The following is a 23,825-nucleotide window of genomic DNA, read 5'->3' as shown; positions in this document are numbered from 1 at the left end:
TGTCCAATCAAAAGCATTAAAACTAGAGGTCTTGATGTCCAGGACATTTGCGTGTGAAAAAAAACACCTTTGCAACATTTAGTTGGAAATGGCAGTGTCATACTAATTAACGTGGAAGCAAGCGAAATCACCTCGAGATATCTCGGTTTTATCTTTACAAGAATACCCATTCCAAAGGCGTTCGGATGAAGAAAAAAAACGGATCAAGGAGCTTGGACCAGATAGACCCAACTTGCAAATTCAGCAGCAGTCAAGTGATCGCGGTCGATCTTACACTCGGTGCTTTTCCGGCACTTCTTATGGAAAACGGAGTTGGCTAGCTGGATGCGATGTAAGTCATGCCTTTTATTGTTTTCCCTGTTTGCTGTTTCAAAGTCTTGGCACCGAAACGTTGTGGACAACAACAGGGGTTTGCGATTTAAAACATCTCTCTGATAAGTGCAAGCGACATGAAAGTAGCCGCAGCCATCTGGACAACGCTATGAGGCTCCAGTCTTTTGGGAAGCTTAGCATTGCTGAACAGCTAGATGAAGGCTACAGGATTGGCATTAGAAGGCACAATGAAGAGGTCACAAAAAATCGACACATCCTGTCTAGAATAATAGACTGTGTAAAATTTTGTGGCGCATTTGAGCTGGCTTTGCGTGGCCACAATGAGAGCGAGAGCTCAGATAACCCGGGATATTCCGTGGCTTGGTCGACTTTGTTGCTTCTCTTGATGGAGTTTTGAAAGAGCACCTCGAGAATGCCTCTGTGTTTAAGGGAACTTCGAAAACCGTGCAGAACGAGCTGTTGGACTGTATGTTGTCTGTTATGAGGGAACACATAATCCAAGAAGCACAAAACAGCGATTTTCTATCAATCCAGGCCGACGAGACCACCGATATTGCCACACAGTGCCAACTTGTGCTTGTGCTGCGCTACATTGATGGCAAAAGCAACGTACAGGAGAGGTTTTTTGCTTTTATTCATCTGCATTCAACTACAGCTGATTCCATCGCTACAGCACTAAAAGAGCATCTTACTGTCATCCTTCCAGAAGATCAGAAGAGTAAACTCATCTCCCAAGCGTATGATGGAGCCAGCGTGATGAGAGGTGCCACTGCAGGTGTTCAAAGGAAGATTCAAGATGTGTACCCAAATGCCCATTACATCCACTGCTATGCTCATCAGCTCAATCTAATAATGCAAAAGGCCACTTCTCACATACCCAAAGTTAGAATTTTTTTTCTAACCTTGGAGGATTTGCCAGCTTTTTTTCAAGATCACCCAAGCGCACAGATGTTCTTGATAAAGTAGTTGCCCATAGACTACCAACATCAAGCAGTGTTAGATGGAACTTCCACAGCCGTGCCATCAATACAGTGTTTGAGCACAGAGAGGGCCTCATTCGCTGTTTTGAAACTATTCGAGACTCAGGTGACTTTGACCCTGTTACCACCAGAGAGGCAGGAGGCTTTGCCATGCTGCTGGAGGATCAGGATTTTAATTTTTTTCTGCAACTTTTCCACAACATCATGCCACACGTGGACATCCTCTATGCCAAACTCCAGAAGAAGGACATAGATTCAGTCCACATTAAGGGGAGCATCCAGCAGTTCCAGCAGGACATACAGAAGATCAGGTAGCAGCTGTATTCCTTCTTTTGAATTTGTTATCATTATTATTGTTATTAGTCATACATTTTCTTAATCCTTTGCAGAAATTCTCTCCATTCTCTGGTTAACCAAAGCAGTGAAGGAGCTTCTCAACCAAAGAGGCGGCGGTTGCTTAGTCCAGACGTCCATGAACGGATTGCAACAGAGGTAAGTTTATTGTAGTCCTTGTTACTCTGCAGTTTTTCACAGAAAAGCTATCAAAGGAAGCTATCAAAAAGAAAGTAAATATTAACAAAAAGTTAAACGGCATGGTTTCATTTACCCTCTTTGGGTACTAAATGTGTTCTCATGTCTTTGAGTTCATATTTTTTTGCTTAAATATTGTAGCAAAGAGTAGATCCCTTGCTATTGGGCTTTATTAAACTTTATGAAACTATACTACATTTATTTGCAATGCATATTTTACTACAAGTCAATCTATTTAACCATTTTCATAGTCTTTAAATAGTGATCTAAATAAATTTGTTATTCTTAGGTTTCCTCTAGTGGTGTGCCCTTTTTATCTGATTGATATGAAAATGGATGATAATAAAAAAATGCTATTAGCGCCCTAAGCATCAGAAGTTCATGAAACTTGGCATGTTTGTCTAGTCCATATGTATGAAGTTTGGATAAATCAGGGATTCAAACACTGAAACTGGTCTCCGTCTCTCTATGACTTACAACTGATCATGTTGCAGTTGAAATTGACATTTTGTCATCACTACATCATTTTTGTTTTTGTCCTTCACTCTGTAGGTCTGTGACACCATACTCCAACACACCATGGAACGGTTCTGCTTCACAAGCCACCTCGTTAGTGCCACCCTGCTGCAAGCAGACAGGTTTGAACAGTACACAGTGATAATAAACCCACATTCAATTCAAATTCACTGATTCATAGTACATTTATTTGCATGTATTAACATTGACTGTAATAATGATACATCACTTGATTAATTCCTGCATTACTGAGAGTTGGATTTTCAGTTTGTTTGCGCCACCCAAATATTTTTATCACCAGCCTCCACTGCGCAGTGGCGGCCGGCCAATAGGGTGCGCTGGGGCGCCGCCCCCTTAAAGTTAGCCAGAGAAGAAAGCTACTTTAATATGCCAACGATAAATTTAATTTAATATATATCGCAAATTAATAACGTAATAAAATAATTTAGTCGTACTATTCCACCGTTAGTCGTATTATCATTTATTAAAAAATCTAAATTGTATTTTGTTCATACGTGTGTGCGGGGCGCCGGACAAACGAGTGTGTATGTAGGCACGTACATGTTTGAAAAGCATGTGATTTGAGGCTGAGCTCTAATTGGCTTGTTTCAAATCGTGCTTGGGGCGCAGAAACCCTCCCACTTTTGTTGTAAGCGAATCAATATTGTATTTATATTTTTGGCCTCATGTGATTGGACCGTTCTTAACGCCTCTCATTACCGCTCAGCAGATTGTCATTTGACTGACAGGTACTGATTAAACATTCACGTGTTACTGCTACAGCAAAAATAAATAGGCTAGCAGTCAAACAGAGTAAAACACAAATACTAAATATGGCTTGATGGTTAACGTTCGGAATAAGTGACATTTTAGGCAAACTTTGACAATCCTGAAAAAAAAACCTTCAATGTTCAACTATTCTGAGGAAAAAACTCAAGTGGCGAGACAAAGCGACAAAAAATGGCAGACTGCGCATGCGCAAACACGCGAATTTCGTGTGTTGGGACCATAGACTGTGGTGTTTGGACAAATAGCCGAGAATAAGTTGATGAAAACCTTAAAACACTATGGCCTGGTTCACACAGACAAGGCTTAAGGCTAGTCCCAGACTAAAATGAATGCGTGACCTGCTTTAACTGAATATAACTTGCCCAGAAATAGCCTTAAATATTTCTTCAAATATTTCTGTGCCCTTGTTTGGTTTCGAGATGCACACCAGTAATGTTTTCTTCTAATGCGATTTTATAAAAGCGACATAAATATCTAAATTCAACTAAGGCATAGTCCTGGTTTAAGATAAACCGTGTCTGTGAAACCAGGCTTATAACATGAATTTAAGAGCTGTTAACTTCTCTTTCTGAGTCCGATGGATGTAGGCCTTCATTGGATGCGCTATATTGAAGAGAGTGTGACAGATTGTCCTGCCTCGAAGATTTTAAAGAAACGCTTGAATCGGTTTCATATATTAGCGCTATATTTGCTAGAAACTGAGCAGAATTATTGAGCAAGAAAGAGAAAATACGACTCCGGTGGGACTCGAACCCACAACCTTTGAATCACAACGCTAGATGTGCCTAGAAGTCCAATGCGCTATCCATTGCGCCACGGAGCCACCTGTTGATATACTGAGAATATTACTTTTATTCATTTTAATTAATTGATTTGTTTAAATAGAGATAGAAAATAAACGTATAAATAAATACGACGATTGCTATATTAATTTTGCTTCACGTTGTTATTTTCAGTCGTATGTTGTTTTTACTTCAGATGGCGAATGTCGTACGCCATTCAGGGATTGGCTGAGACCGTCTGACGCGCGTGACGCCACACGGAAGCGAAAAGAAAACCAAAAATGTTCCTGTAACTTCTTCAACACATTTAAAGTTTTATGACTACATAAGATCATAAAATCACATGCGGAAGAATTTAGCTCAAATCATTTCTGCAAATCTTTAAAGGACTTCCAGAGGAAAGGTGGATTACCCGACTTCTCTTTTTATTGTTTTAAAACTTTGCCAGAGTTCATAAGGTAGACACAGTTTTACAGTCCCTTTATTACCACTGCTGTTCATCTATTTTCAGTTTCACGTAACGTTAAATGTAATGTAGTAACAGCTTGTACAGTTTTCGCCCAGTTTACCATGGTAAAGTGTTCCTTTAGGAAATTAACCATCATGTTACCACAGTTTGTAGTAACCACAATAACGGTTAGTTTATACAAGGTCATTCTATTAAAACTGTGTTAATATAAATGATAATTAATCTACCAGAATCATGGTTACTAGGGAGCCACAGAGATGACGTATTTTTGTATGCAAACCCCGGAAGCGAGTTAGCATTTAATGAGTAGAACATGTGCTATGTCACTGTAGGAAATATGGTTTTTTCTCCAAATATACACACAGCGTTGGGTGAGTTACTCTGAAAAATTAGAGTAATTAATTACTAGTTACTTTCAATATCCTACATCAACCTTGATTAGTTAAGCGATTCAAGGATAGACATGACAACGTCTCTTTTAATTCATTCAAGTAAATAATATAAAACTACATAAATTATTATTATAAAAAAGTATACAAATGTGAGAAGGATACATTAAAGCACATTTTAAAGTTAGACCTATAATTTTGATGTCTTTTCCACTTTTGAATATATTACACAGTATTTAGTTCAATTACATCAGAAGTAACTATAATTAAATTACAGAAAAAATAAGAGTAATCCCTTACTTTACTTTTTCAAGGGGAAAGTAATTAAATTATAATAACTAACTAATTACTTAGTAACTAGTTACACCCAACACTGTATACAGACATAAACATAAAGTATAAACAAATAAACAAACAATCTTCTTCCATCAAAGATTAATACAATAACAAAGACACCATAAACATAAAATAAAACAAATATATATAAAAAAAGAGAAAAAAGAACAACAATACAACATAACTAAATACAAATGAAAAATAAAGAATGGGCATTAAAATACAAAAAGTTGAAAAGCTTCAAAAATCATTTCGTTTTTTCGCAGGATGAGTGGGCAGCAGGTGACGCCGTTACTGCACGAGTGTCTCCGGTGCGCAATCAGCGGACCGACCGAAGCAGCGCGAGAACTCGCGCACCCCAGCGGTAATGACAAAACCTGTACATATGAACAAACATGCTGCAGTTCCAGTATGTTAATATTACTGTTAATAATGTTTACAATGGGAATCTCATCGAGCAGTTTAAAGTCTGTTTTATTGAAGTACATCTGTGTGAAGAACTGACCTCATACGTACTTTACAATCACCTTGATCTCAAAATGAAGAAATGCTCAAACATCATTGGCTGTCGTATGACACTTCTGAGATGTAAATGAGCAAATAGTTTATAGTTCTCTCTGAAGTCTGTATGCCATATTCACTCTCAGGGTTCTTTCCGGATGAACTGAGCGCGCTCTTACAGGAAGCTGCGGACAGAAAGTGGCCCTTCGTGGAAGAGAAATGGCAATACAAACAGTCTGTGACGTCTGAGGACAAAATCAACTCGTCCGACCTCATCAGACAACATCTGCCACAGTTACTGGTAAGGATCTGACCTGGTGCACATGAGAAAAAAATGTCTTTCAAAGTGTGATTTCGAATGCCTTGTGTTTTCAGATATTCCTCCGAGACAGCATCGTAGCCGATGAGCCCAAGTGGGCCGTCGCGGTGGTCTTCTTGGTCGACCGTCTTCTGTACTGGATGGACAGTTCTCACATCCTTCTGAAGATTGCTAAAGCCTTGCACAAGCGTTATCCGGCGATCCCCATCGCCCCTCAGGTCATTATCAGACAAGCTCGTGTGTACCTGAACAGCGGTGAGCTCATCTCTCCCTGTCTGGGTTCGGGATTCTGGAAGTCAACCTTCCTCATTGGGATGTTTCATGTGATGGTTTGGTTTGGTTTGTTTTGATGCAGGTAAACTGCAGAAAGCTGAGTTCGTACTGAGCAGTCTGATCAATCGGAATGCTTTAACAGGTACTGTCAGCAATATTCCGTCCGTTGTGCTCGTGTCGTTTCTGACGGCTGCGTGACTTTTCATTCAGGCTCCTGGACGTATGTGAAGGTCAGTGAGCAGACGCTGGTGCAGGCCGTGAGTCTGCAGGTCAGAGGTCAGGTGCTACACAAGTTAGGTGAGTGTTGCTCTTTCACAGCTCAGGAGATTCGTTTTCCGTTTAATAATCTATTTGGTCGCAGATGAAATCAAGAGGTCAAACAATCGAGAAATCATATCGAGATCTTCAATAATAAATTGACTTTTGATCGCAGACCTGACAAATCTGAGCTCACTTTGACACATTGTTGACATCTCTTCTCAAACTCTCATGACAGACACATTTGTGACATTTCTGACTCTTTTTCTCTCAGGACACATTTTAATCTCACTGATGTCTAGGTGACGTGTGTGTTTCCTCAGGTCTGTGGATCGATGCTTTCGAGCTTATTTGGGCGTCTCTGGTGGGGTTTTACACTCTTCCTCAGCCTGATAAAAAGGTTTCATGTTTATGTTGATGCAATGCACAAGGACTCATTCTGCAGCTCATCAATGATTGAGGACTGAAGTGCCTTTGTTTTGACGTTGTGTTCAGGGCATCGGGACTTCTCTTGGTCTTCTGGCACAAATACTCATCTCTATGAATGACCACGACTTTGACACGCTTCAGAAAAAACCTCATATTGACTTTGTAAGATGGACTGAAATATGTGAAATCTCTATTGCGTGCGTTTATTTTTGCTTTGTGATCATCACTAAAGGTTTCTCTCTCTCTCTCTCTCTCTCTCTTCTCGTTTAGAGTTTACTGGGAGAACATCATCATCATCGTCTGCTGTCGGCAGCTCGAGCTGCTCAGATGGCTGTTGTGTACAGTCAATATGGATCTCTGTATGTCTTGACCAACGTGGTGCGTTTTCTTACAGTTTATCTGAAAATACACTTCTGCCCTCTAGTGACTATCCATCTTAAATGACGTGTGTTAGACGGCTTGGGCGGAGCAACCTTCAACTGTCAGTCTGCTGCCAGTTCCATTTCAGAAATGCAAAGGCTGTTTTTATACATCCAATCAAATCGAAAGATTTGAGAAAGACGCAGAGAAAGACTCATTCAAACTTCCATTGGGGCAGCCGTGACCTAATGGTTAGAGAGTCAGACTCGTGACCAGAAGGTTGCAGGTCGATTCCCAGGGCCGGCGGGTAACGACTTGAGCAAGGCACCTGACCCCTACTTGCTCCCCGGGCGCTGCAGTGATAGCTGCCCACTGCTCCGGGTGTATGTGTGTTCACCACTTGCTGTGCGTGTGTTCACTACTCTCTGGATGGGTTAAATGCAGAGGTCACATTTCGGGTATGGGTCACCATATCTGACTAATAGGTCACTTTCACTTCACTTTTTCACTTCATTTCACTCGGAAATGCACCAAAATACGAAAGTAAAAACGATCACAACTTACAGTTCACGGGGACTTACCGACAGTGTTGGGTGTAACTAGTTACTAAGTAATGAGTAACTGTAATTTAATTAATTTTCCCTTAAAAAAGTAAAGTAGGGGATTTGTCTTATTTTTTCTGTAATTTAATTACAGTTACTTCTGATGTAATTTAACCAAATGCTGTGTAATATATCCAATAGTGGAAAAGACATCAAAATTATAAGTACAAATTCAAAATGTATGCTTTAATGTATCCTTCTCACATTTGTATACTTTTTTTAATAAGAATAATTTATGTAGTTTTATATTATTTACTTGAATGAATTAAGAGACGTTTCATGTCTATCCTTGAATCAATTGTAATCAAAGTTGATGTAGGATATAGAAAGTAATAAGTAATTAAATACTTTTTGGAGAGAGTGATTTGTACAGTATACAACATGTATTTAGTAACTAGTAATTAAATACTTTTTCAGAGTAACTTACCCAACACGGCTTACAGATGCACTGATTTGACAAAACAAAACCAATTTTAACAACAACAAAAAATGATTACCAAGTGGTACCTAACCATAACCCTTGGCTGTTCTAGACTCGCTGTAAACCACGGATTCTTGGGACTTATTGCTCAAATTGATCATTTATGTTTTTAGGCAGGTGTCTGACAATATTTTGCACAAATGTCATTTTGTTTTGGCAACTGTATGAGTAATATACCCCCTACTTATTCAACCAACATTATACAACCTTTTCACAGTTAAATACCATCCAAAAAAGAACCATGGTTTTACTATAGTAAACGTTTAGTTACCATGTTTTTGGCATACTACAAATACTATGATTACCGTACCAAAAGCATGAAGTGAGATTAATAAACTGTTGGCTTGTTATATTGGCTTTTTCATGCTATAGCAAAAATGCAGATGGTCTTGAATTGATCATAAGGATGATAGACTTTTGTCTTTTCTTTCCAGGTCGCCCAAGGAACCTGTTTGCTGTCCTACAGTTTCTCAGACAAACGTTCCACCGAAGATCAGAATCGGTATCTGACTTTAGCCAAAGAAGCCTTTGAGATCGGCCTGCTGACAAACACAAGAGAAAACAATGTCACTAGTAAACTGGAGTTACACACTTTACTCAAAGCATCTTACTGCTTAACCCTAACTCACAGATGGATGACGGGTCCGTCTGAGAGCATCACAACAGCCATGAGAGTGTGTCATGAAGCCATGACTTTAATAATCGAGTATTCCAGCAGTGCAGACTTCAGTCTGTGTGCTGACATCACAGCAAAGATTCAACACATCAAGTCATTGCTGAACGTGAAAAGCTTCCGTAATTCTGATCCGCACTCCTTCGTTCCCGACGGCTATCGTTCTGTGGAGTTTGGGCCTGTGAGGTTTGCGCTCGGCGATTTTGCAACGTTCATCGACAGTTTTAGAAAGCACCACAGATCCGTGTGCGAGACGTTTGAGATGAGTGCTCTGAGGACAAGAGAAGATTCTGACTCAACCTGCTGTATAACAGCGTTTCAGATCGACACGGAACGCTCCGAGAATCCTGAACATCTGCAAGAAACACTCAGCAGCTGTCCGGAGCGCACCAGCCCAAATCAAGATGGCAAGGATGAATTTATGGAGCAAAGTTTGAGAAGAAAGTCCAGTGACAAGTTTTCCTCCAGACAGGATTCATCTGGCAGCGGATCTTCTTTTGTTCTGGTCAATTCAAACTGTCGTACGGAGATCAGTGATGATGAACAGTGCACCAGCGCTGGTCCTTCAAAACCCAACGTAGATGAACAAAAAACAGGCAACAAAAAAGGATTCCAGAGAGGACAAAAGCGAGCCACGCAGGATCTCTGCATGACTGAAGATGAAACCAATAACAGGAATGACATTGGCAAGAGTCTGAGAGTAAGAGCGTCACGTTCTTCTGACAGTAGCGTGGACTCTTCATATGAGCATATACCAGTCCAACCTCAAAGCAGCATAGAGACCGTAGAGGACATCCTAGACCCCTCCCAGTTTGACTGTGATGTCACTTCCCTCTCGGTAACCAATCAAGATGCAAAGGTGAAGACTAAAGATGGCAGCGTATCCTCGTACTCTCTGGCCGAAAGCTTTGGCTCGCGCTCATCTTGGGAGAAATTGTCCGTTAGTCCTGTAACCAACGCTTCTGAGTTAACACAGATGAATCATTCACGACGGAGTCCATCTCACAACTTTTTGAAAGTACAAGAACGCGTAAAAGCGACCAGACCGTCAGCTTTTTCAAGCACAGAGGCCGATCCGTTTGAAGAACTGGGATTTGAGCATCTGTCCGTCCCCGACCGCCATCAAGAGAAACACGGACGCTTCGGGACCATCTCTGAGTCGTGCCACCGATGTTTCGAGAACTGCACGATGGGCAGTGATGTTCTCACAGAGCAGGACTACAGATGTCTGTTTGCTGGAGTTTGTCATGGTTGTTTGCTCAAAAGGCTGCCGAACAAACCTCTGAAATCTCTGGACAGCAGATGTCAGAACCGGGAGTACGGTGAGTGCCCAACACGGCCTCTCCACGAGCTTCAGTCTGTTTGTCATCACGTTTTCACGTGTTCCATTCCGCAGATGCCGTCGTCCTGAAATACTCGAAGGCTTCTGACGTGTGGACGGCCTTGGAAAGCAGCGTTTTCATCGGAGAACGGACCGGTGACTGTGGCACACAGAGACGAGCTGTGGAGGTGCTGTATCTTCACCAGGAACAACTGCTGAGCAGGTAACACCTGAAGCACCTCACTCTGCGTTCATCAAACACACGCTAACGCTCAATCCACTTCTTCAATCACCAGATACGTGGGTAAAGAGTATCTGAAGGAGAAGGGCCTTCACGCACACCTTCATGACGTGGAGCGTCAGATGAGCGCACAACACTACGTCACCGAGTTTAATAAACGTCTCTACGATAGTAACATCACAGCTCAGATCTTCTTCATCCCCTCGGAAGCGCTGCTGGTATGAATCTCCGTGAAAACAATCAATTCACGACATGTTTGTCTGAATTGATTACATAAGGATTGATGTAAAAATACTTCATACTACTTTATCCCAGTTACAAGCATATCATAATATCTGCCTTTGTGCTGTGTGTAATTTTTTGGAGGATCTATTGAAAGATTTGAAAGTATTTTACACACAATTGAATCGGTTTGTGTTTATGAATGTTGTTCTCATTACTGTGTGATACATGCTATTATTTTAGGTTGATTGACCAGAAAGATCAGATAAAGAACAGATAAATTGATGTCAAATGTATTTATTTTCTTGACATTAAGTGCACTTTTTGAGTGTTTATTGCGATTGAATCAGAGAGATATGAGACGCTTGGGGCTTCATTTATAAAACGCTGCGTAGAAACCGTCCTAAATTTGATTTTACGAACATTTCTCAAAGGGCGTTGGTGTGATTCATAGAGCAAACGTACACACAGTACACTCTCTATCAGATGTGAAATCTATAAATCGCGAATAATCGTGAAATTACGCACAGCTGAACAGTTTCAGATCTCCGCCTTTTAACGATGTCTAATTAATGTCATTGATATATGAAAGAGCACCTGTCAACGTCCAAATCCCTTACGAGCCACAAGAATGACTTATATTTCCAAAAACCCGCAGTGCGTACGTCTGCTCAGACCCTGACGTGGCGCTAAGCACTTTTTCACGTCAAAGACCGTTCTTATAAATATTACCGTTCCCGTAGATTTTTGTGTACGCACGCTTTATGATCAAATATGTGCGTACGCGCGTTTTATAAATGAGGCCGCTGATCATGTGTTACGATTGAAGGGAAACACATTTCTGGCAGGACTTTTGACAATAACGAAGTGTAACCCCCAGCTGAAAGTCTCAATGTTCACGTGTGTTCGTGTTTTCCACATTCATTCGTTTCAGATTCTGGAGATGGGTCGTATTGAAACATGCTTGTCTGCAGAACCGTACATGTCTGGAGATTTCTCCAAGCTCACAAACAACACCAAACGTACAAAAACTGAGCATGCTGCAACAAAGTACGGCATCGCGTTCGGTCATTTCACCTACGAGTTCTCCAACCACGAGGAAGTCGTGGTGGATCTTCAAGGTGAGAGATCTAGATCACTTCAGTTCACTTGATTTGTTTGCATAACTAATGAACTAATAGCCACCATTATACGATAATAGCTCATGAACTCTGAACATTCTGTTGCTGTTGCACAAATATTACTTCAATGTCTTATTTCCACACTTGAATATAAAGAGAGAAGTATTCCAGCGATGTTCTCAGAGTTTCTTCCTCATTTTTTTTATTGTTTTTACCAGGTTGGGTCACAAGTAATGGAAAAGGTTTGACGTATCTGACCGATCCTCAGATTCACTCGCTCCGAAAGCCCAGATCGAGCAACTTCCAACAGACGGGAATCGACAACTTCCTTAAATATCAACATGGAGATGAATGTAATGAGATCTGTCGAGCGGCTGGACTGAACACAATCAACACACTAAAATCACGTGTATAATGTCATTCAGTGCAATGCCAAGTAATATTTGTTTTATTTATCAGCCCCGCCAGTTTTTCACAGTTGCTGAATACAATGAGAAATCAACACATTTTCAAAAGAAATATATAATTGCAAAAAATTAAAAAGCTCTCAAATTGTTTTTTACATTTAATAAATTGTATATTAAAGTTAAGTAAAAAGGCAAAAGTAAGTATTTTGTCGACGTCCATCTCGAACGATCAAATACACACATTCTTATGTCAAAAGGGTTGTCTGTGTGAATATTTATGTAAATACAATCATTAATGTCTTAAGTGAGCCTATAGTTTGGTGTGATGACAGTTTAAAGTGACAGGTGTCATTGTTCTTTCATTACTGACTGTTTATTTGGTCGTCTTTACTTTATTCGATCATCCTCAGAAAATACCAACCAAGATAACTCATTTTGATCATAGAATCACAACAAAAGTTCTCATTTTGATCATAACAAAAACAAAAACAACAAAAAATCTCATTTTGATCATAGAATCACAACAAAAGTTCTGATTAACATAAGCAAAGCCACGAGGAAGTAACTGATGTGACTGAATGAACATGTGACACTGAAGTATCTGAGCACAGAAACCTTTGAACTCATAAAATGTGAAATATTGGGTCAAGGGTCAAACTTCTTCACTTATTTATATCCCATCAGTGATCGCGATAGGATCATATGACAGTGAAACCAGAAGATCTTCATTCCACATTTAAACGGGTTTCCATCCAAAGTGGCGAATTTGGCTTATTGGAATATCGCATAAAACATTTGCGAATAATCCAACTGGTCAACCGTCACTATAATAACTGCCACTAAATATCAGTAAGAAAAGTAACTGAATATAGCCTAATCATTTTCATATATATAAACTTATATATAGCAAGCAGACGATAGGAAACTCAATAAATGCGGTGCTTTTGTGAATGCCTGCTGTTCGGGAAACACAGTCGTGACACTGAAGAGGCGATTACAGAAACACTTGAAGAATGAGCAGAACAACAGTTCTGACGCTGTGTCACAAGATCAGTACTCTGGTTAGGCAGGTTACGCGGGACTTTTTGGAGAAACATATTCGCATTAACCCTTATGAAAAAAAGAAAAACCACCTCAAGCGAGCGTAAAAACTTTTTTTGCGAATGAAGGGTTTTTAATGCGAAGTTTGGCGTTTCCATCACTCGTTTCTGATGCGAAACTTCAAAATGCGCAGTGATGGAAACCCGCACTTGTGTTTGTTCTTCTGTATTCCCGAGTCTCGTGTGTTTCTGTTCCTCAAACTGCAACACAATCACAACTCATACAATCACGTGGACACGGTTAGATTTAAAGTCTAACATCTCTATGAGGTGAAATATATATCCAGCTGATTAATAAACAGGCTTTACTGTTAGTGATCACTTCAAATGTCCTCACAAAAGTCAATCAGTTTGCAAATGTGGGATTTCACTCCATTCTGGGAACATGTTTGTGTCTTAAAAGTGTTTAAAGTGAATATAAACATGTTACATTTCTTGTCATCATGATGATGACATAATTCAACAGATGTTTATCTTCAATGAGGGTAAATATATGTATGCATGCATTGTTTTAAATCTTTGGATCTCTCTGTTGTGTTGTGTTGTGTTGTGTTGTGTTGTGTTGTGTTGTGTTGTGTTGTGTTGTGTTGTGTTGTGTTGTGGTGCTCTCCAGAGGTCTCGCACACACGGAAATCCCGGCGAGGGAAATCTGGAATGAACTCCAGATGATAAACAAGGAAGTTTGTGTGAGTGTGTTTTGGTGACACACAGAGCTGTTGCACTTCTCAGAGCTGGAGATCATGAATTCACTGCTGTGTTTTGGTGTGTTAGTGTTTGGAACAGGAGTGGGTTTGGGACAGAAGCCTCATCCATGCCGTAAGTGTGTGTGTGTGTGTTTATTTGAATGCTGTAGCTGATGATCTTTACTCCTTCAGTTTTCCTCTTGTGTTCTTGTTCATGTCAACGGTTCAGTAGTGACAGAAAAAGTACACATATTCCATGTTTTCTCCGATGAATAAAACAGAAGAATATTAACAGAATGTATGTTTTGATCACGATTGACAGGCACTCCTCCTCTGCTCTCTGGAAGTATGACTGTGGTGAGTTACACAAGACATTGAAAAACGACAGCAATAACACAACAGTTGAGGTCAGAAGGTCAACGTTTCTCGATAGTTTTCATTATGACACATGAGCTCGGTTAAAGTGATGATTTGAGTTGTGGCATGAGCCAAAATCGTGTGTATTAGTTGAACTGGTGAACTGTTGCACAACCTCTAATAATACTGAAGAGTGACGTCACTGTTACTATTACAACAGAAGCATGAGCGAAGCTTTGAGTTTGGTTACAAAATCTCCGTTTTAAAAAAAATCAAAAATCACATTTTTTATGATGTTATCGTGTTTTTCTTGTGTTTTATTGGAGCTAGTAAGCTGTGTTTTTTGGAGTTATCTCAACAAACCAACTGCAGTTTGATTGATATTAATTGGAATGCACAATAAAAAAAACATGATTTTTTAAAAAATATAAACGGAGAACCAAACTCTTCATATAGTTTCTCGATTTACAGCCGTGGCCAAAAGTTTTGAGAATGACACAAATATGAATTTTCACCAAGTCTCCACTGCTTCAGTGATTTTTATATGTTTTTGTCAGATGTTACTATGGTATACTAAAGTATAATTACAAGCATTTCATAAGTGTCAGAGGCTTTTATTGCCAATTACATTAAGTTTACGCAAAGACTCAATATTTGCAGCGTTGACCCTTCTCTTTCAAGACCTCTGCAGTTGGCCAGGGCATGCTGTCAATCAACTTCTGCGTCACATCCTCACTGATGGCAGCCCATTCTCGCTCATTTTTGTTTTGCTTGTTCTCAATGGGATTAAGGTCTGGGGAGTCTCCTGGCCATGGACCCAAAATGTTGATGTTTTGGTCCCCGAGCCACTTACTTCTTACTTTTGCCTCATGGCAAGATGCTCCACCGTGCTGGACAAGGCATTGCTCATCACAAACTGTTCTCGGACGGTTGGGAGAAGTTGCTCTCGGAGGATGTTTTTGTGCCATTCTGTGTTCTGAGGCAGAATTGTGAGAGAGCCCACTCCCTTGGCTGAGAAGCAACCCCACACACGAACGGTCTCAGGATGCTTCACTGCTGGCATGACACAGGACTGATTGTAGCGCTCACCTTTTCTTCTCCGGACGATCTTTTTTCCGGATGCCCCCAACAATCAGAGAAAATGACTTTACCCCGGTCCTCAGCAGTACCTTTTGCAGAATATCAGACTGTCCCGGATGTGTTTCCTAGAGAAGTGGCCATCCTCAAAGAGTCTTGACCTCACGGTGCGTTCAGATGCACTCTCACCGGCCTGCTGCCATTCCTGAGCGAGCTCGCACCAACACCGTCCTGAAGCCTTCTTCACAACAACTCAACCTCTCTCCTTGAAGTTCTCGTGACCCCATAAATGGTTGATGTAGGTGCAGTCTTACTAGCAGCAATAGTCTCGCCTGTGAATCCCTTTGTGTGCAGCGCAATGATGACTCATTTTCATGACAAAGAGGGACTTCACAATAAAACTCAATTCATCTGATCACTCTTCATAACATTCTGCAGTTATATGCAGTTCGCCATCATAAAAACTGAGGCAGCAGACTTTGTGAAAATTAATATTTGTGTCATTCTCAGAACTTTTGGCCATGACTGTATATATCTAAATGTTGTATAGATCAGACGTCAGTAGTTTTCTGTTGGATTCGTTTCAGAGATGAACGTCACAGGGATGTAACGTTACTGATCCATTGTTTTCTTTGACATATTCTGAAACTCACATGGCAAAAAAAAAGAAAAAAAACACACTAAAAGGAGTGGACACTGTAAGATAAACACTCATCTCTCTCTCTCTCTCTCTCTCTCTCTCTCTCTCTCAGACTGCTAAAGAAGGTCAGGATTGGGTCTTTGCTAAATATCGCTATGACGCTTTCGGCCAGCGCATTCGTTTATGGGAATTTGGTAAATCTGACAGCAAAACATTTCATCTGAACATGCTGTTCCTCTTCCGAGAGGTAAAACCACGCACGCACACACACACACACAGAGGAACTGAAGCACAGTTTATTTCATACAAACACTTGAGTATTTCCAAAAACAAAGATTTATCATTCGCTTAACTTAAATCATCTAAACAGAGAGTCATAGTTGCTGTCAATATCTCACCACAAACAACATCATCATCTTCATTTATTAAAAGACTTTCACTTGATTTCACATATGAAAGATCACTGCATGTGAGAATTAACAGAAGGTTATAGCTATTTGATTAATAATAGGAAAGTTCTGTTGCTAAATGTATTCATGCTGCAATGCACTGTGATGTCACCCAGCATGCATTGCAGCACGGAGTTTATTTTTGATACCCTCAAGATTCGACACCTGACTATACGGTTCGTAATACCACCAACAGTCTAAATGACTCTTCATTATGGTTTCTTGGTAATTTTTAGGGTGTGGTTTACAACATCGACTACAGAAACGAGACGTGTCAGAAGAATGTTCTCCACACGACCTTCCACCCGTCAGAGGTTCCCCACAACGCCTCGCTGCTGTCACAGGTGATTCTGGGCGGTTCCTCTGCGCCCGGTGAAGGTCTGCTGGTCAACACCTGGACGGGTGTCTTACCTGAGACTCAAGGTGAAGTCACTTTATCAACAGCCTGTTATGCTGGGTTCACACCAAACGCGACCAATGATTACTATAATGATTACAATCGCGCAGCGCGATTCGCGTCTATAGAGGGTATGTATTGACGTCACTTTCCCAAATGAACACGCCGGGGCACGCCCACCGTGAGCGCCAGGACACGTTCCCCTGACTGGTAAAACAAGCAGCAAAATGGCTGGGGGGAACAGGAGAAACAAATAAACTGGGACTAAAACAAGCAATTATTTGCAGAAATTACAAGCAGCTGAACTCGACGGTGATCCTTACACCCCATTCAGACAGCCAGAGACGTTGTCGCTTGTCTCTTGCTATGAGATCCCAGTAGGGGTTCAATCTTCAGCTGGCTGGCAGGAGCTGCCACTGGCAGGTCACGTGACCCGGCACCCCCGACACTGGCAGGTCAAGTAACCCGCCACTTAACAGCTAAACAGAGCCAGAAGATGCGCCGATTTTCACGCGTTCCCACACCTCTTCTGTATATAAAATTGTGGAGACTTCCACAGTGTAACAATTCATTGGTCAAAACACAGTTCGTTGAAACTATGAAATTTTAAAAGTGCGTTAAGTGTTCGTGACATTTTTACCGGACTGTAGTTTTATGACATAATAAAATATGTTATTGCTGTGAATGTAAATATTTCATCTGGTCCATTAAGATTATGCTATAGGCATTAAAATAGTCTGTTAAATTTTTTTGTTTTTTTGCTAAAATTATTGCCCGTGTCTCACTATTTGACTTGGGTTATACATTATTGTTAAATAATGTTTCTGTGGCTCAGTGATAGAGCATTGCATTAGCATCGGAAAAGTTTGTGGGTTCGATTGCACGGGAATACTAATGCTTGAATGCAATGTCACTTTGGATAAAAGCGTCTTCCAAATGAATAAATGTAAACTTAACAATCTGCTTTATATTTTTATTTATGTAAATGGCTGTACATATTACTACTATTGTGGTGTTGCTTTTTGTTGTCAAAAAATTGAACTAAACTATAAACAACATAGGCCTATTAATTGCAGCTATTCTCCAAATATAATCAACAAATGTGTTTTCCGTTCGTTCTACGTGAGCTTAAAGTAGCTACTTTTGTTCTAAAAAAAACTTTTGTTAAAACTGTGCTGAGCTGTGCAGTGTGTAAACCTCACTCCCCGACCAACAGAGACGCTCTACTGCAGTCTTTAGCCTTCTCGTTTGAGTGCCTGTCTCCCATCCGCACCGACGCCGGTTCGAGGCCCGCGAGTAAGACCGGGTACACGTGCAGTACAATAACCGAGTAAACAGGGCTTGACATTTTCCATGCAATAAAAAAGACAATGTTAATTTGTCTTTGTTACATTTAACCATCAGCTTGCGTTATTTTATTATTTTCGTAAGGATCTTTACATTGTGTCCGTTTATGTACGTCACACTTGAACGCCATTGGCTCATGCTTTAGACAATCTTTTAAGCCAAGACGCTCTGTGCTCGAGATTTCAGTGAACGAGAAATATGAGTCATTGCCTTTCGTGAACTATTCGTTCACAAAGAACGGTTAGTGAACGAATGTAACGTTACTAGTTTGGTGTAAACCCAGCCTTAGTTTCAGGTTTTCTGTGACCGCTGAAGCGGTGCTCTTTGCTTTAACACATTTTAAAGTCGATGCCCTTGAGCAAAGCTTTTCCAAAGTGACATTGAATTTATCAGCACATTTACGTCAACAAACAGTGTTGACATTAACTTTAATGCGCACATCAGTCCCACCCAGCAAAAAGTCGTTGAAAAGACGTCGAAATGACGTCACTGCCAGACGTCTACATTTGTTACACTACTCAATTTATATGAAAGTGCATTGCTAAAGGCCAAAATGCACATGGGTCGAGAAGAAAAGTAACAATTTTACTATAATACATGCAAGTGATGTCAAATGTGTTTTAAAAAGTTGCCAAAACTTTCCAAAAACACAACTGTTGTCAATAGATTGTTGGCCAGACAACATAAGCATTTAAAGGATTTATAATATATTACATTTTACTCACACCTACACTTGCACACAGTCAGTACGAAATGCACTGCAAGTGCGAACGATGGGTTTCAGCCGCTCTCTCTACACGCTGCTCATGTGACACGTACACTGCTCACACATCCAGTGTAGGGGTGTAACGGTACGTGTATCGATATTGAACCGTCACGAAAAGTCACAGGGGAAATTCCAAATAGAAGTGATCAGACTTACTCCCCTCGCAGGGCAGAGCGTGGCATTACGTCAGGGTTCTCAACTCTGACCAGCGAGATCCATTTTACTGCCGAGATTAGCCTCAACTCTCATAAAACACATCTCTACAAGCTTATCCGCGTCTCTAGGAACAGACGCGTTCAACTGCAGCAGGGCTGAGTAAATTGTGTGGCGCGAGAGCGATTCAGATCCATACGGAGTAGTCGGCACTTGAATATGGGATGAAATTAATATCAAAATGATTAACAAATGCATGCACAGTCATCCGTGAACGTGATACAAGTTACACTTGTATTTTACTATTCACAAACAAATGCCGTATGATTTGAATCTGTGAAATTTAGATTTGAATAAACATGAGGCGATTTGTACAAATAGAGACAGATTTGTGAATACAGTGTTTTATTTTGTGTTCATGTAAAATCATTTTGCGCATACCAATGAGAAGTTGTGCATTTGTGTATCCTGCAGCACGCGTCCATTCATCCTGTTCTGTGCATTCGGATTTTGAGACGTTCTTTACGCGGTTTTGCATTGGACAATCCACACACAAACAACTTCAGATCCACGCACAACCGTGCATAAACTACGGCCTACCACTAGATGGCAGTCTAACGGAGCGATGCAGAGGTTTGCGGCATTGACTTTTTGATCAAAAAGTCAATGCAAAAAACGGCATTGACTCATTGACGGCATTGACTAGACTTTTTCATTGTCCATCATTTTGAACAACGTTACGTTGTGTTATTATAAAAAGTGTAAACATATTTTCAGTTTGTTTTGAAACTATGGCGAAACAGATTAGACGGTGGTGGGCGAATGGGCGAGAGTCATTTTGATGGATTACAATGAGGGCAATTTGTAATTCCCCTTTATGTCAAATTGGTAGCATCCAATCATTTCCTTTCATCAGAACGTGATCGCAAGTGACCGGAGGAAAGGGCGCATGTTTACCGATTCATTACTCATAAACGTCTCGCCCATTCAGGAAAACGGGATCAGTGGAGGCTCGCGGTGCGGAGCTAGGCGCCGCGCGTGTATAAACAAGTCATTTGACTATGCCGTCTCACCACCGTCTAATCTATTTCGCCATAGTATCAAAACGAACTGAAAATATTTTTACACTTTTCATAATAACACAACGATAACGTTGTTTGAGGATCTGATTCTGCAATGCATGCATCTGTCACTTAATCAGACCCCCGCGTCGCGTGCTCACATACACACAGGCGCAAACAGTGGTGCGGTGTTTAGGCCTACAGACTTTTTTCCTTCAGAGAGAATTAGCGACTAGCGTTATTTTGGAGAAACCTTAACTTTAAGTACGGGGAAAATGTTTCTCTGCGTCTTTTCCGTTCAGTGAGTGGCAGAAGCAGCACATTCATAACAAAACAGCATCTTAAAGTAACTTGTAAGTGAATTAATAAATGATTAAAAAACAGCGTTTTCAAGCACCTGTCATTGTTACTGTTAAGATTATAAACATTTGTCTGTAATTATTGTTTTATGTCTGACAACAGAAACATTAAATATGTGAACGACTTTGGGTATTCAGTTCAGTAAGTTCAGAGAGTAAACGCATGTACATAGTGATGATGTCACAAACATGCTAATTGGCACGTAACATCAACCTTGGACCACAGTGACGGGTAAAAATAGATTATGACGGATTTTTTATGAGCCTGTTCGTCAAAATGACGGACAATGAAAAAGTCTAGCGCAACCTCTGCCGCAAACCTCTGCGTCGCTCCGTCAGACTGCCATCTAGTGGTAGGCCGTAGTTTATGCACGGTTGTGCGTGGATCTGAAGTTGTTTGTGTGTGGATTGTCCAATGCAAAACCGCGTAAAGAACGTCTCAAAATCCGAATGCACAGAACAGGATGAATGGACGCGCGCTGCAGGATACACAAATGCACAACTTCTCATTGGTATGCGCAAAATGATTATACATGAACACAAAATAAAACACTGTATTCACAAATCTGTCTCTATTTGTACAAATCGCCTCATGTTTATTACAATCTAAATTTCACAGATTCAAATCATACGGCATTTGTTTGTGAATAGTAAAATACAAGTGTAACTTGTATCACGTTCACGGATGACTGTGCATGCATTTGTTAATCAATTTGAGATTAATTTCATCCCATACTTGAATAGCTCTCGCGGTACTTTAATGCGACATGGGTTCGAGATGCGTTTTCTCTTGTTTGGTGGGCGTGTCAAGAATTTCAGCCCAATCAGCAGCAACATGTATATATGTAACGGAGGCCAGCTAGTGAAGAGCTGTGCAGTGTGTAAACCTCACTCCCCGACCAACAGAGACGCTCTAGCGACAGACGATAGAGACTGCGGTCTTCAGCCTCCTCGTTAGAGCGCCCGTCACCCATCCGGACCGACGTCGGTACGAGGCCCGCGCAGAACGGGGTGAGTAGGACCGGTTACATATAACCCACGCGGTATTAAAGAGACGGCTCGCACAATGGGTCCAACTAAAGTCGATATGTGTCCGCAGCAGCTCGGTATACACAACAATTGAAGATATTAGAAGAGATGTATTTTGCAGTATTAAACACGTATTTATACCGATTTCATCAGGCTCCGAAAATTCTTCAAAAAGAACACAAAGAATGGCCTTCTCAGCTGCCATAGTTCAACTCTTGCATCAACACAACAGGGTGTTCAACCGCACCACCGTTTCCGTTTAAAAAACGTTTTGCAACGTTTTGTCGGGGCTGAACGCAGCCCTGATATTACCATTCACCATGGCAACAAAAAAGCAACATGGCGGCAGAAAGCGCTTGAGAGCGAGGCACACTTTCTCCTATGCATACAGTGGATTTACTCGTGCTGAAAATGACTTAAGTTTCAATTGATAAATAGATAAATGGACCATTAAACAAACAAATTAATCAGTAAATAAATGAAACAACAGAAATAATAAAACAATCTCATGTTCTCACTCCCCATAAATAGTGTGTCAGTCTCCCGTGTCAAAGTCAGACTGATCACCAGTTCGAATCCTGCTCGGAGCAGTTTTGGGCAGGAATGGCTGCATGTCTATTATTTGTTTATTATCTCTATCACTTTATTTTTGCATTTGTCTGTATTTATTAATTTCTTTATTCATGCACTTTATTTATAAACTTTATTAAGTCATTTCTTATCCTCCATAGAAAACTACCAATTGTGAGAACATGTAAGGGAAAGAATCTGCTCTGTAAGGGATAATGTAGCCAATCAGAATCAAGCATTCAAATGAGCCGTGTAATAAGATGTAATACACGCACAATGGCTGATGTTATTGATGTAAGGATGGATGATATATTTTGATATATCTAATTCACTGTAAAGATGAACGGTAGAGTTTGAATATAAATGCACAGGAAATGACTAAATTCCACTCGGCTCCTAAATTGCTCTCCTGAAATCAAAGAACATCCCAATGAATGAATGCAGCGTCTTCATGAATCCTCTATAAAAGCACAAATGACATATAAGTCAGTGAGATGGTCTCTGTGTGATCAAAATGTGTGCCATGAATGACTGTATTAATGAATGAGGTACAGCACTTGTGCTTTAAAAGGGGGAGGAGATGGAAAGAAACTCTGGGTTTACCAAAGAAAACCTGCTCCCGACCAGGTTAGGCTCACTATGGTTACTGACTCCGAGTATAAGTGACCTCTCCTTTAGAAACGGGCTTGAGTTACCCCGCTTTCTCAGGTTTGACATACCTCACATTCTGAAACAAAAAACCCAGAGTTTCCCTCATTTCAGGGTTAATATACTCCGAGTTTTCACTAAACCTCCTATCTGAAACGGGCCCCAGATCGTATTGAACTTGCCTTGTTTACACACAAAATTTGAGTGAATTGCAAAAAAAAAGCAAATAAGACTTTAACAATAATTTAAGGAAATCTAATAGACACAATAACACGTGACCCGCTGGAGTCTAATGACATTTTTGTTGTTTTAATGTTGACTAAAGGTTTTTACACGTGCAGGTAAATATTTGGCTACAGTAACAGAGTTCGGCTGCATCCCCGTCTCATCATTATACTACACACCACAGACGGGCTGGGTCGTCACCAGGTGAGAGACAGTGCATGTGGGTTAAGAAAATGAACAAGAAATGCTTTTTTATTTCAACAATTTCATCAAATGAAATTTTCTTTTAGCTTTTTCAACGCAGTAACAGGAATCGAGGACCCCGAGCAGTTCATTCCTCCGTCCTTCTGCACAGACGTACAGACAGAAGAAGAGACTCTCGATTTCTTCAGTGCGTTTCTCTAAAAGAAATCTGGTTAACTTTCATAAAACTTCATTTACACTAACAGACACTTGTTATATTCTTGTCAAATGGTGACGCTGGTCTTGTCTGATTTTAGAATTTAGGGCTGAACTGTTTTGCAGCAGTGTGACCCTAAAATAATTCTGTTAAGGGAAAAAATCATTTAGCATTTGTAATCATCTCTAAAGGGAATAAAATCTTTCCTCCAACAATGTGAAATGTTTATTT

The 23,825-nt window shown here is 40.5% G+C and overlaps 2 protein-coding genes and 1 non-coding gene across 6 annotated transcripts; 2 read left to right on the top strand and 1 right to left on the bottom strand.

The window, feature by feature from the left end:
- Positions 1 to 31: 31 nt before the first annotated feature.
- On the top strand, positions 32 to 12,754 carry alpk1 (alpha-kinase 1). 4 transcript variants are annotated; one of them, XM_057332119.1, is made up of 16 exons: positions 32 to 1,624; positions 1,703 to 1,805; positions 2,397 to 2,482; positions 5,392 to 5,489; positions 5,773 to 5,927; positions 6,002 to 6,200; positions 6,301 to 6,360; positions 6,429 to 6,515; positions 6,800 to 6,876; positions 6,972 to 7,067; positions 7,176 to 7,283; positions 8,783 to 10,343; positions 10,418 to 10,565; positions 10,639 to 10,801; positions 11,740 to 11,926; positions 12,145 to 12,751. In XM_057332119.1, exons 1-16 carry the CDS (start codon positions 1,464 to 1,466, stop codon positions 12,339 to 12,341), a joined length of 3,486 nt encoding a protein of 1,161 aa, XP_057188102.1. In that variant the 5' UTR covers positions 32 to 1,463; the 3' UTR covers positions 12,342 to 12,751. The 4 variants fall into 4 exon arrangements, with proteins under 4 accessions (XP_057188102.1, XP_057188253.1, XP_057188335.1 ...); XM_057332270.1 differs by lacking the exons at positions 32 to 1,624; positions 1,703 to 1,805; positions 2,397 to 2,482 and adding an exon at positions 4,190 to 4,334 and having other exon boundaries at positions 12,145 to 12,753; XM_057332352.1 differs by lacking the exons at positions 32 to 1,624; positions 1,703 to 1,805; positions 2,397 to 2,482 and adding an exon at positions 4,266 to 4,389 and having other exon boundaries at positions 12,145 to 12,754.
- On the bottom strand, positions 3,882 to 3,972 carry trnar-ucu (transfer RNA arginine (anticodon UCU)). The gene is given in 2 exon segments: positions 3,882 to 3,917; positions 3,936 to 3,972. It is a non-coding gene; the product is annotated as a tRNA-Arg (tRNA).
- A 1,331-nt stretch (positions 12,755 to 14,085) lies between the features above and the next one.
- Positions 14,086 to 23,809, top strand: epdl1 (ependymin-like 1). Its single transcript, XM_057338836.1, has 6 exons — positions 14,086 to 14,249; positions 14,439 to 14,473; positions 16,303 to 16,437; positions 16,876 to 17,062; positions 23,311 to 23,398; positions 23,485 to 23,809. The coding sequence occupies exons 1-6, from the start codon at positions 14,174 to 14,176 to the stop codon at positions 23,597 to 23,599; spliced, it is 636 nt and encodes a 211-aa protein (XP_057194819.1). The 5' UTR covers positions 14,086 to 14,173; the 3' UTR covers positions 23,600 to 23,809.
- Positions 23,810 to 23,825: the final 16 nt, after the last annotated feature.

This window comes from Triplophysa rosa, linkage group LG1 (assembly GCF_024868665.1).
Source record: "Triplophysa rosa linkage group LG1, Trosa_1v2, whole genome shotgun sequence".
Lineage (NCBI taxonomy): Eukaryota > Metazoa > Chordata > Actinopteri > Cypriniformes > Nemacheilidae > Triplophysa > Triplophysa rosa.
Note: the sequence above shows the minus strand (reverse complement) of the source record. Positions and strands in the feature narration are given on the sequence as shown.